At 36.9% G+C, this 14,416-nt stretch overlaps 3 protein-coding genes across 3 annotated transcripts in view; all 3 read left to right on the top strand.

Annotated features, from left to right (window-relative positions):
* Positions 1–903: 903 nt before the first annotated feature.
* On the top strand, positions 904–1,382 carry Smp_176140 (hypothetical protein; the record flags this gene model as incomplete). The annotated part of the gene is made up of 2 exons (XM_018791488.1): positions 904–977; positions 1,304–1,382. 2 exons carry the CDS (start codon positions 904–906, stop codon positions 1,380–1,382), a joined length of 153 nt encoding a protein of 50 aa, XP_018647328.1.
* Positions 1,383–2,104: 722 nt separating this feature from the next.
* Positions 2,105–4,027, top strand: Smp_176150 (hypothetical protein; the record flags this gene model as incomplete). Its single annotated transcript, XM_018791476.1, has 1 exon — positions 2,105–4,027. One exon carries the CDS (start codon positions 2,105–2,107, stop codon positions 4,025–4,027), a length of 1,923 nt encoding a protein of 640 aa, XP_018647327.1.
* Positions 4,028–5,908: 1,881 nt separating this feature from the next.
* The window catches only part of Smp_098240 (hypothetical protein), a gene marked incomplete at both ends in the record, with an annotated part of 15,678 nt that continues 7,170 nt past the window's right edge, over positions 5,909–14,416 (top strand). The window contains one exon of the mRNA XM_018791454.1: positions 5,909–5,954. Coding sequence (XP_018647325.1) covers positions 5,909–5,954 — 46 coding nt within the window. The remainder of the gene's footprint in view (positions 5,955–14,416) is intronic.

Raw genomic sequence — 14,416 nt, 5'->3', positions numbered from 1 at the left:
AATGTCTCTCAACTCTAGTTCCAACAATCTACGGAATATCAAACTAACTTCCGCGTTAGTACTGAGAAAAGTAAAGTTCCTGCGTCTGGGAAAGTCACCAGGATACGACAACAACTGACATATAATCCTAAAAATATGAGCGGAAGCCATTAGTACACTGCTACTCGATCTACTTAAGAACTTGTAGTCGCATTACACCGTAACCACACGACCTTTGACGCCGAACATATAATTACCGAAGAGATTTATATTCAGCAGATAACACGAAGAGAAGGTTGATTATGTAGAACGCGGGAACATTCAATCTAATTGAATCGAATGACATGGCTCAGTCTTGCGGGCGTGGTCATTCTTGTGTAACTTATCTCTTTTATCTATATTAACCAAATTGTTCTACGTCCAGCCTAAAAGTGTTCTTCAGAGACACAAACAATATTGTTAATTGTCACTATACGATGAGTCAGCGTAGACAATTATGCCACTTCTGGGAAAGATCTTATAGACTAGGTAGTGACATTATGACAAATCTACAATTTTGGGATTAGGTACATTATTAGAGCAGTAGACAATAATTCTACGTTTGTAAGAACGATAAAAGAAACACAGCCTGTTAATAATCCTTAGTCCGACTGTTGGTCGATATTTTACATGTGTTAACCTATTATTCTCTTAGTCCTCCGACTAATGCTCAAGTGTATCATCATACTATGTTGATTAGTACTGAGAATTCGCTAGCTCAGTCGATAATGATAACAGGTTATCTATATTAATTATTAGTCACGATGGTCTCACAAAACCAAAACAGAAAAGAAACAGAGCACTCACTCAGTGTTCAAGGGATGATAGAGAATATATCAAGCCCTTTACAGGCCAGTCACATTACTCTCAATAACAACGAGTGCAATGGAAGGACTGATAATCGAACAAAGTTCGGAATATATGGGTGAAAATCAGATCCTACAAGAAGTACAACATGGGTTTGCATAAGGGAGTTACTGTGTGTCTTATCTCCTGATAATATAGGACAGCTGGCCGACCTGAAGTGACCATATTATATAAATTCATGTAATATGCCTCCATTTCTCAAAAACCTTTGGCATAGTACCTCACATACTTCCCAGGCTGAAGGTTGCAAAGATATGTTTTACTGACCCATTTCTATTGGGGCTCCGAAACTACTTAAATAACAGGATGTCTCGTACCAAGTTAAATAGAATGCACGCCAGTTGAAAGGCCTTAAAGTCAGTAGTTTCACGAGAAACGGTCTCAGGTCCAATCTACTCGGCTTCACTGATCTATGCAGACAACGGAAAGATCTGGAGGTCCACAAAAATCAAAACGGACTCACTAGACCTTCGAAAAAGGAGTACAGCAATAAATGAATGGACAGTAGACAATCTGTTGGAATGTAACTGGTCGAAATGTCATATCGTGAACATTCTGTCTCACTCGGAAAAAAGCACTTACACTCTACATCGAAACCCTCTGCTGACTGTTGCTTCAAGCTGGGGTTTTGGACATGTGTCCACAGAGAGCTTAGACATCAGACCAACTTACATGGTGACACAGTCAAGACAAACACAACTCTCCACTTTATGAAAAGTCAACTTGATACAAGCACCCTATAGCCGTTCCTAACACTGTTTAAAATGTACGCTCGGCTTACCGATTAAGTTCACAGTGTCGTTAAACCCCTGGAAACACATGTAAATCTCTTGAACCGAGTATGGAGATGGGCAGCCTAGTAAGTGTTAGGTCTAAAACGTAAGCCACAGGAGAATAAGAGGTACACTCTCGCTTTTCTCATTGAGAGTTATTGTCAACGGACCTCCTGTCTGACAAGATGATAATTACTAGCACCTAGAAACCCTACTTTCCTAAACCAAACATACTCACACAACAACACATAGAAATCCACAAATAGCTACCTAACTGACTGGATTTAATGTGGTCAAGTGGCCAGACTACGACGTATTCGACATTATCAAATACGTGGAGCCGTACCGAAAAACAAGGAGCTGAAGCAAAGAAATCGATTGGTTGATACAAGCTCGTGACAAAGATATTGGACGTCGGAGATGTCAACCTTGAAACACGCAAATTTATGAAAATACCGGGTTACAGCATCGCTACTATTTTTGATGCGAAATTCCCAGGAAAGCTTGATGACACCTTAATAAATAGGCTGTGCTTGTCAGTAGTATGCCAGCATGAATTTCACACTGATTTTTGGTCCACGTTGCCAATCAGTGAATGGCATCTTATGTCGAAACACGCTTCTCGATGGGACATTGATTGTGATTACACTACTGAATTGCATATCATTCTGAAAGCTGCCGTGTCTCTTTCTTTTCGCTATGGTTATATTTTCGGAAATGGGGATTTCGGCCTCCATCAGGTCGTGTCATATGCTCTCGATATATCCAACAAAAATGTCGATATTACACTCATTGAGGCCTTAGCTCATTGTTTAAAAAGTCTTCGTTCTATTACAGACGTTAGCTATGTATCTTGGATCAATTCTTCGAAAGTCCTTAAGCTCCTTCAAGGTCTCTCTAAGGAAACAAATGTCCACGTTTTCAAGAATACCGTTATCATATGTGCATTTATTTTTCTTCATCTTCTTGTAAATAACAAGCTTGATGCTAGCCAAGAGCCTTTCAATGAATGTGTTCAACTGTCAGCTTTTGGTACTGAAGTCTTGTTTCTCATTGCAGAATTGATTCAGAAGTTTAATGTAGAATTTGATACTTTGCAAATACCGGATAAATTTCAATTCAGCGTGACTACTTTTGATTCATTTCCCTCAGAGCTACAAGCTAAGTTGCTCTTTTTGGTTTTCACTCGTATTGTGAGCTCACCATCAACCAACAGTGATTGGGTTTCATTTTTGAAGCCTTTACGTAACTTACCTGAGCTGTGTGCCTCGATAATCAATTTTTGTTTAAAATGCAATAAAGAACTGTGTCACGAGATGTGGAAATTTGTCACAGATGAATGGTCTTTTTCTTTGTATAAATATTTAGAAAACGATGAAACTGATAATGTTTTTCGTATTACAAACCCAGTTTATCTGCATACAAATGCTTCCCTCCATATGGAATCTGGAAATGACTTATTAAAGAAAATTCTGTCTGTCGTTACGAAAAACTCTAATTCCGTTAAGGAAAATGAAGTAAACAAGTACCATGCAAGGTTGTGGGTCTTGTCAAGAATCTTAGTCCACTGTTCACCATCTTCAATAATTTCATTATCGGATGTAACTGATGTAGTAGACTACTTAGTATCTCATTGTAACGATTCTGTTTCCAATCCCATGACTTCTAGTATATACGCCTCGTTCGACTTTTTCGAAGAGGTTTGTCGTCTCTACTGGGGATCGAAAAATTCAGCAATCGATAAACTGATCTTTAAACTTTTTGATTCACTTTTAACTACAGATAATCCAAGAATTTTTTCTACGTTCTCATTTCATTTTATTCACCTTATCCAAGAATTATCTTCTAAATATAATTGTTTAGATGTGTATAGAACATTTTGGGTTTGTCTCTTCAAACTACTGGACAAGGTAAATGATCAGATACTAAAACAATCTACCATGTTGTTTGGTTTGTTTAATAATGAAGGATTACTGGATGTAGCTGTTGCAATTTTAAAAATTCTTAGTCGTGAAACATATATATTATTGTGGACAAGTGATTGTAAACTATTATTCTCTGTATTTGTTGATAGTCTCATGTCGGGACTTGGTATCGGTAGTTTTCTAAACGATGCTTCCTTTCGTGGACTTTCCCTTTCAACCTTTATTATCTTCATTGTCTGTGAGTATCGTAATAACTACACAAGTCCACATTCAAAGCACCAAACTCGTTCATCTGAATGGGCCTGGAAATCGTATGATTATCTTATAAATTTTGATCTGATGGAATTAACAGAATCAAAGTTTGTTTCCAAAACACTGTGGAATACTGTCAAATATCTTGAGGAGGTAAGTTTATTGACATCTCTTACTCTGCTTTTTGATTGATACTGTTTTATAAATTCCTTGTTGATACAACACAATATTAAGTTTATCTTCGGTTGGTTAAGTAGTTGATCAAGAGATCTTATTTAAAATACCAAATCTTCAGTCGATGTGACACTCTTCTGTTATGTCCTGTTTCTTGGCGTTTTGTGAACCACAATGCGAATCCATAGGGTTAGTTGAAAAAATTGCCATTAATGCACAGTAAGCTTGTACAATTAATTTGGCATATTTTTCTGCAATACCCAAATAATAATATTATGCTTAATTCAAAATCTTGTAAACGGTATCGCGGATTTGTGAAGCGGTGGCCCATCAATTCGGTCATACGGCCTTCAAATAGTGGTTAACAGATGGGGAATCTAATCCACAGAGCAATATTTGTAATAAATAATTCACCAACTAGATATAGATTCATTTACTTGGTTTTGAGCCACATCCATTATGTTAAGGTTAGTAATACTACACAGTTGGTCGAACCCATCTGTGTCGATGAGGTTTAAACTAGCGGAATCACGCTTAAAACTTGAACCTCTTGACACCTAACCCACTGTTCCACAACAACATTTAATGGTGTAGTAGAGGGTTTCACTGGATCTTACATCGTATTTCTCACTTCTAATTTAGCACGACGACTTATTGTATGTGCGCGCATATACGCACTAGGCTTGATTGTTTACTGCATTTTTTAGGCGTCTTCAACATTCAATTTTGCTATCTCGTCATATTACTTTTGGAGATAACCATGCCCCCGACTTACGGAAGGCCAACTGTTATCAAATATTGACCTATGTACTCTGTGTATACCTGAGAATATACAATAAATTAACGCATTCACCAGGTACTTGGGTATGAGCCGTACCTTAGATATGAGGGCTAATAGTACCACCAAGTTGCTCAGACCGAATTGGATAAAGCGGAGTTCGAACCTGGGGCTAAGTGACTGTAATCCTAAGGTCTTAACCGCTGAACCAGCGCTCCGTATACCTAAGATTCCTGAGGTGGTTTGTTAGTTTTGATTTTACTACAGTTCAAATTTCGTCTTTCTGTGTTTCACAGTAAAAGATTGGAATGGCGTTCATGACGCGTATTTTAACTGTTTCACTTTCTTAAGGTATGAGAATTTCGTCGATTAGTATATTGCTTCCACTTGAATTTCCACAAATAATCTATTGTTGATCTACATAAAGAATAAGCATCCAATTATTCTATGCATCTTCGTAAATACATATTTGCTACAGTTCTCTAATCATTTACTGCAATGGTCAATAGTTTTATTAAACCACATCTGTTGTTCTACTATTTATCCGATGAGTTTGTTAACTGAGCTACTTGTGTTTTTCGTAAAACTTAAAGAACCCTGGAGATTTTTAAGATGTTTAGGGCTGTTCACGGAAAAAATACGCTAAAGAAAAGTCCTTTTCAGATGAAGACCATGCAGAATACAATGACGATCCAAAGTGAAGACGACAGTCAGCCTCTTGTGTTAATAAGAATATCAAAAATCTTTAATCTTTTGGGTTTTTCAATCGCTGATTTACTGCCCGAATATCTGTTGACGAGTTTAATTTGCGAGAATCGTTTGTTTATGTAGTTGTAGCAAAGTATAGGACGGTAAGAAAGCCCGTGTTTTACTGACTGCTATGGACTTTCTAATGTATTTTGGCTAATAGAAAGGAGGATAAAACAAATATATTACCAGTTATGGGAAGTATTTTGAAGGGAAAAAGAATATTACTGTACTTTTATTTCTTAGGTAATGTTTACATAACGTCATAAGCAAAGATGGATGGTGGCTAGCTGTGTAATCTAGGACGCACGCTTCGTCCCATTTGGGACTCGTCATCTGTATGTACCTGCATCCCAGTGAACATCAACTCTCGGATGCAGGTACATCTAGCTGACGAGTCCCAAATGGGACGAAGCGTACGTCCTAGACTCCACAGCTAGCCACCATCCATCTTTGGTTGTGATGCTTGTGACTATAAGTTTGTGGCTTGTCATCAATTATGTATTGTATTGTATAAAATTCCAGTGTCCCTCAATGTTTAATCCAATTTTTGTTCAAGGAATCTGAAAAATATTCAATTGATCTATGGAAAAATATTCTATCATCAGTTACGATGAAATGGAGGACAAATCTTGGTGAAGATTACTGGTTATCTATACAAAAGTCAACTCTCATAAATTATTGTCCTAATTGTAAAGAGAATATTGGAGAATTATTAGATGATATCATTATTTCAAGTACCAGTAATGTAACCGCTGATTGTACAGAGGGTTAATTTTTTCTAAGTGAACAAATATCCTGATGTATATTTCGAAAGCATATATATAAGTTCAAAAGTAATATACTTGTTCTGTTATTTACTTAACGAAAAGAATTTCATGGTTTATAAAGATAATATGGTTGAGTGTAAATAAAATATATCAATCTGTTTTCACCAAATTAGGTTCTGGCACCAAGATTAATCGTTCCTAACTGCTACAACTCACATCGTCATAGTGTATGTGCCGGAGAGAAAATCAACAGGTGAAAAGAAATGATAGTATCAGCAATGATTTAAATTTAACCATAGGGAATATAGTGTTAAGAAATGAATGAGATCGCAAAATAACAAGGTTAGGAAATGAGATTTAGTGCAAAATAAATCACAGTGGCGCAGTCGGATTAATTCTCTATCTTCCTCTAAATCCTGAGCTATGTAATCTGGTATCTCTAACAACAGGTTGAGACTGTTGTATGAGCTGTAAACTAGGTGTGTGCTAAAGTGATGTAGTATTGTGATGTGTTGTATTTCATTTTACTTAGTCATAGTGTTCTAAGTGTCTCATTTTAATCTGGCTACCAATTTTTCAAGTAGGTAAAAATAAGAATATGTTATGATGTAAAGTATGAGCAATGTATACAATGGTGAAAGAAAAGTAAACAGCAAATCCAATTCATTTTATGAAGTTATATAATGATAGTACTGAAGTAAGTTTGAATACGGATATGTCCAAACCAAAACATGCCAATCTGTCCACTAAATCGTTGACTGTTTAACTGACGTGTTTAAAGGTACAAATTTATTGCTTTTGAAGTTTGAATGACATAGATGAAGATTAATCCCATTAGTGTATATGTACTTGATGTGTGGGCGAGAATGACAATGATTGGTTGTTTTGCTGAGTCAGACATTAGATAGGATAACAGGTGTTATATGTGTTATATATATTCCCATATCCTTATTATGTATTGACTGTTCCTTGTGTCGGATTTTGGTGTGGAAATATATTGACTTTATAGTCAGGCTAATCTCGTGTTCTTGGTCTGAGTTGTGTTGAAGTCCTGTAGAATAGACACTGGGTGGGAAATCTAGTGTATATATTCGTCTAAGGTAAATTAACGTCCCACATACGTGTAAAAAGTGAAAGGACTTGGAGATGGTGGAGATTTGTAGCTCAGGTGGGTGATTTTGATGTGAGAGAACAAACCCACATCAAAAAGTGAAAGGACTGTTATAACAAGAAACCCTAGCGTTATAACAAGTATCCTACAGCTTATAACAGTACTCACTCCTTGTCTGACTACAGATTTTGAATTTCAATGTCACTTCATACAACTACCTACCGATTTTGTTTCTACCTTTTAAATTATATTTTATACACCTAGTGTCTTGTGACCACTAATAATGTTTTATTATTTTGACTCATTTACTTTCCTTTCATTCCTTTAATTTCCGTATATAATGTGCTCTTACAAAGTGTAGCATCTCTGAATCATGTGGATTTATGCTGTTCTACATCTAAAACTTCAGTGAGTGGTTAAATTAAGTGAATAGATGGGGCATTAGGTATGCTGATTATTCTCACAACAAGACATTTTTAGTAGATTTGAACCTAATTTTTTTAAACAGTGAAATATCAGTTGAAAGAGACAAAAAAACGTAAGTCACTCGTAAGAGCCTGGTGGTGTTATCTTCCAAACTTTTCAGACGTTTCCAATTGTTTTATTAAGTCATAATTTTGCAGATATTATGTAAATTTTATTATTTCGCTTGAAAATCGAGTAACGATTAAAGTCATCCAAGAGGTACACATTGATAGTTGGTAAAACGATCAGCTTATAAGGGGAGAATACAAATAGTTTTATGGAATAGGATTATGATATATCCATATTTCTCAATTAAAGAGATGTAAATCCCGAACAATCGGGGAATATATATTCTCCATGTGAGGTTTTCCCAAATGGAGAAGATGAAACACTGATTAAGGATTCACAATAGGGAAGTTGTTTCGAATACTAAATAATATTGTATGGGAGAGGATTAAAGTATTTGCAAATTAAGAAGTAGTTTTTTTGCCTATTTCCGTATCATTCAAGCATCCACCTCATAATTTTTTCATATAGGATGTTTTTGCAGGACACCCAACCGTTGTAGAAGGGTATTAAATGGATAATTCAAAATGTACCCGACAATGACCGGTTCCTAGTGGAGTGAACTTATTTTTTTCTCTTCTAATAAAACATACTTGTAGGCACTCTTAGTGTAACGTACATTTTAGTTATAAATGAGTGGACTGGCACACTAGTAGGGATGGATTTAAGGTGACAGCACACGAATCGACGCAAAATAGAATTATTTCAACTTATTACTTCATATCTTACTGATCTACAAGAATATTAGGAGATAGCAGATTGTACTGTAACTACAGAGAATTATGATTCATTAAAAATATTTACTTTAAATTAACCTTAAATTAGGATTGATAAATGAGTGGGTCGTGTACACTGGTTGGTCCAACAGTAAAATAAATTGTTCATTAAAATTACTCAAACCACTTAGCAGCATTAATCATGATGTGAAGCGAAAAAAGTTTTTCACCTTACTAGGCAACAACCCAAGATGTTGGTTATTTATTTATTTATTTAAACACATAAATATTGGTACAAGCAAGCACCAGATACATATGCGCCACACAAATCTCATTCGATTTGTGTGAGGGCTGTGATACTACCCGGGTGCCCAAACCGAAGCAAGTGGTTTTCTTAGGGGTTCACACCCGGAGCCTTTGACCTAAAGATCTGGTCCACAAGGCAGTGGAGCATCGTGATCAGATGCAGCCCCATGGTAGCCGGTGACCAACGATTGATTCATACGCCATTTGTTCCCTCAGGTTACTGGAGCCCATGTACACCATTGGTTTGGAATGAGGGTTTTCCAACTCCCCTAGGTGAACTTTCTGTGTCCACCAACCTGGTTAAAGCGCCTGACATTCGCTTTTCATCCTCTCGATTTTGTAAACGACACCCGTGGTATGAGAAGACAGTGAGCAGGACTTCCATGGAAGAGGCTGTATATGCGTGGACATGTGAAAGCATTTGGAGAGGGAGAGCATACTCTCCCCACTCTCGACCGTCCCAGGGCATTTCGGGGGCCAAGATGTTGGTTACGATTGTATTAATTTAATGTGGATATAATAAAGTATGATTTACTGTCAATCAAACTTCAATGTCATAATCTTGTCAAAAATAATGGTATTTTTTGTGAAGTAATAACTTATTTAGGTGGAGTTTTTTGTTCTGAACTGGGTGGTTTGGTCTTGGAGCTTTTATAAGTCCCTGAAGTATTATGACATGTCTAATCTTGAGTTATGCTTATATGCGTGGATCAGTGTAGGAATATATTAATTAGTGTAAGGTATTTACTTGAAGTTAGATTACGTTTATTACTTATGTAACAGCATGTTGATCAGCTTTCTAACTATCTATCAAATCAAAAGGAATAGCTTATGAGTTAGTTTCTAGTTTTCAGGTAACAAGTAAATGGACAAGTTCTAATCCCACGTCATTTTCTGTTTAGGCATCCGGTTAGTAAAACCAGTCCCCATATAACTAAATTAAGATGCAAAGTTAAGTGCTTTTATAAATATCTGGTAAATGAGTTGTGTCTAGTTTCGAATGTATGTTGGATTAAGTTGTAAGTATTTCTTTATGCATATAATGATTTTTATGTCATGAAAGCAGGATAAATCAGTCACATACAGATTATTTAAATTACTGACTGCATTTTTCAGTTATATATCTACTAATGGTGGAGAAGATTTGTAGCTAAGGCGGGTGATTTTGTTGTGGGTTTGTTCTCTGAGATGGATGGTTTGGTCGTGGAGCTTTCATCGTCCTTCTGAACGACATCATCAGCACAAACGTTAGGTAGAAGTGAAGTGTTTGAATTTCTCCACATGTGATTCACAGTTTGTCCTGTGCACCTCGATGCTGATTGGTTCTTATTGTCCTATATCGGACAAAGCGGACGCCCCCTGCATCTTCGCCTACATGAACATCAATTAGCAGTCAAACGCCACGACATTTCTTCACTTATATCAATACACGTGGATAACTATGGACATACATTCGACTGGGAAGATGTGCAGACTTTGGACAGAGGCAATTCCAAAAACACCAGAGAATTTTTAGAAGCTTGGCACTCAGGTCAATCGGCAATAAACAAGCACATTGAAATCAATCCAATTTATCAACCAAACGAGAAAATTATGCAGAAACATAGGAACGAAAATCAAACCAATAGGAGATGCAACCAAAACAAAGAAATAAACAATGACAGATTTAAGGTCAATAAGAACCAATCAACATCGAGGTTCACAGGACAAGCTGTGAATCACATGTGGAGAAATTCAAACACTTCACTTCTACCTAACGTTTGTGCTGATGATGTCGTTCAGAAGGACGATGAAAGTTCCACGACCAAACCATCCATCTCAGAGAACAAACCCACATCAATATCTACTAATACATGAAAAAATTAAATACTCCGTACACATAGATCCATTTGTTATCTTTAAAGAAGTAAAATAGTGATTGGTGCAAAATAATATGATTGGATTTTATTTCACAAGGATCTTATCAGCTACTCACAACCTACTTAATATTTTCAAACCCGAATTATCACACAAATTAACATACTTATGAATACGAAGGTGATTAGAGATGAATGTGGGTATCATGATGTGACAAAGATTCCAATAGGGTAGATAACATCATAAAATATCTTTGCTTCAGATAAATAAATAAAATGTGAGAGAAAGAATTCCAGAACACCGAACCAGTGGTTAGAAATCATAGAGTCAACAAACTGAAGATGGTTGCATAATGAAGTGACTGAAAACAGATTGGTGGAAATGAAGAATAATATGAGTTGAAATAAGTAAATTAGAATGGAAATTATGAATTCAAGAGAAATGGCAATGATGTAACGAAAACCTGAGAGAGAGAGAGTTGAAGTTTCAAAATGATACAATAAAATGGATGCAATATCAACAGAACGAAGAAAGATTCATGACTGTTTCTTTATGAGCACATAAATCTGGTCTCAGACGCTTTATCGTTCTAGCTTCGTAACTTGATCTGGGATATCAGTTACTTTACTGAGCCTCCCTCTCTTTGTTTAAAAGTTGATAAGGTCCAGAGAAACAGCGTATTAAGAATAATTTAACAGTTCTACATACGCAAAGCTTGCGTGAATTTCTTTTTCACGCAAGGATTAAGACAAAATATTAAATAACCGGTAAGTTTTAAATGTTAATGGTACTTTCTTCAGTTAGTAAGGTATTATTGAAATGAATAGCTGTTTTTTAACAATTACCCAGTGCTTCATGTTCAAGAGACATTTCAATCAACGTAAGCGAGGAGTCTCGACGTATAATACTTAACAAGCGTTTCGGAAGCCAGAAACGAATAATTTTATCTTTTCTGAGACTATTGATACTCACTACATACATGTAGAAAGTAAATTGCTGAAGGACATTAGGTTTCAACTCAAGTTTGTGGTGTTTTTATTTTAGTTGTTGAATAATGACATAATTCCATTCCCCAGGCGAGGCAAACAGTTTGTATAGATTAAACGTATCCAAAATATGCACACGTAGCAGGTTTTTAAAGAAGATGGTGAGCGCTTTGCTATGCTAGTGAAGAGGAAAGTTAATCCTTACTTAGTAATCATCAATAACTAAGTGAGACCCCGGTTTCTCTAACGTTCATCTTTGTGTAGTCTTCTGTTCGATAAAAAGCATGGCTCAGAATACAAAAAGGTGTAAAGGCGTGACAAGAACTGTTTACTATAAGAGGTTCGTTAAGGTTGTACTTTTAACTTAACTATATATACAACTTGTTTTTCTGCATCATATTTTATTCTTCCTTCAACAGTAATAAATATGCATCAATAAACTTTTGTCCAGTTTTTGTCTTCATCTTATTCATAGTTTCATGGGGAGGTATAAAGATCATCTTAGCGGGTATCTGTTTATAAAAATTAGAAACAACTAAGTGTTTACTTCTATAAGAACTCGTTTTGTTATGAAAAATTGTAGTACTGCATCAGTTTAGAACTTTTGTTAAAACATTGCTTTATGTATATAAGCTTCTTCACTAAGACAATATATTCGGATGAATACTAGAAAGATTTATAGTACAAAAGAATGAGAACTTTCGCCAAGCCCTCTCGATATATGAGACGCTATAAGTTCTTTTCTGGTAGTACTCTTTTAGAAAAAATTTAAAGATAGTACAGTTGTTATATTTATATTTAGATAATTCATTGGGTGAATAAACGTGATGGTAGTCAATATTAAGCACGGTTATCGTCAACTTGTGAATTGTTTGTTCACATAATTTCCCATATCCATAAATTCGTGTAAATCTTTTACTTAGTTGACAGAGGTCATAAGTTGCATATCAGAAAACGTATGGATAGCTTCCTAGCTCAATGAATGCACTTCTGAAAAAAACATGAAACAAACGGTTGGACTTTGTTATCAGTATCAAACTAGACACGCAGATCGAATAAGAGATGATAGAATGTAGTTGTGTCTTACTTGTTGTAAACAATACTAATCCTCCTACAATTTCACCCAGTGGTTTAGTATTATCAGAGAAATTGCAAGCACCAAATAACAATTCAAAAACTTCAGGTAGTACTACGAAATTTGAGAAAAATTTGATTACAACATGCATAGTACTGTAGTGACCGGCCAGTCTCGATAAGAACACGATTGGAATAATAGAAACAATTATTATTATTGTAACCAATTGTACCAGAGATTGTTTTACTGTATTTGTTTAACTGTATCCGTTTCACTTCTTGTTCCATATACCGCCTGGTTTGGTTCGAGCTTGCTCACGCACTGCTTGTTCGCTTGTACTCTTTGGCACGTCTCGGTATTATTTCGATACCACGAGATCGCCAATAAATATACTTGATCTGGACTAGTAAAGCCTTCTGGTTTACGGGCTATCAAGGGAACCAAGTCATATTTGTACGCGTAATCGAATAGTAGTGGTGATCATAGTCCGTCCACGACTCGACATCCACTACAACTGGTGAGCCGTATTTGGAATACTCACTACAACTGGTGAGCCGTTGTTGGAACACGCAATACAGCTGGTAACCCAATCCATCGAGCACAAGTCAAACTTGGCCAATTCTCCAAACCAGATCAATCCGGTGAGTCTATTTATCTATCCACATCTGTTGCATATATTCGTATTGATTTTTTTCAATATATAATATTTTGGCAACTTAATATGGTAGATAACGATAAGAATAACATAAATATGATAGACTCCGAGATACAGGTTATCAGTTTCCGACCGGTTCCTTTCATCCCCCATGATCCAGAAGTCTGGTTCGCGGCACTGGAATCTCAATTTGAGATCCGCCGCATAACCAATCAAAGGCAGAAGTACGCCTACGCTTTGGAATCATTGCCCGGGGATCACCTAACCGCTGTCCGTGAGGTTGTCCTCAATCCCAACGTTCCAAACGTTTATGACCGTCTTAAGGATGCCATCCTTCGACATTTCCTCCCATCAAGAGAGGAAAGATTGAGGACACTTTTAGCACGTCACCCTATGGGTGATGCTAAGCCGAGCCACCACCTCACGCGCCTGCAATCCCTTGCAGGAAACATGACAGCTGACTCTGAGATAGTCAAAGAGTTGTGGTTCGAAGCCTTACCAGTCAGTATCCAGCCAACCCTTACGGCTCTGCTCGAGGACACCCCGCTCAACAAGGTGGCCCTCATAGCAGATAAGATTCTGGCACGAGTTAACACCAAAGGCGACCATTTTGTTGCTAGTTTTTCCCGTTCTAACGTTGATCTCGATGCTAGACGACCTCCGGCTCATGGGGATAGGGACAGATGTATCCATACTCGTCTCAGTTTCCGAGACCGCGCAAATGTGCCAGCCCCCTACGTCCCCCGACCCAGGTCACAATCTCGAAAAGCCGTAACGACTCGCCCCAAGCGGGCATCTTCCAAGCCACGCCAGAAGGCGGTTTCGGAAGCGAGTCCAGGTTGGTGCTGGTTCCACCGTGCTTTCGGAGCCGGTGC

The sequence above is a fragment of the Schistosoma mansoni genome, assembly GCF_000237925.1.
Source record: "Schistosoma mansoni, WGS project CABG00000000 data, supercontig 0230, strain Puerto Rico, whole genome shotgun sequence".
Lineage (NCBI taxonomy): Eukaryota > Metazoa > Platyhelminthes > Trematoda > Strigeidida > Schistosomatidae > Schistosoma > Schistosoma mansoni.
The sequence above is the reverse complement of the archived record's forward strand: the minus strand, read 5'-3'. Positions and strand labels throughout refer to the sequence as shown.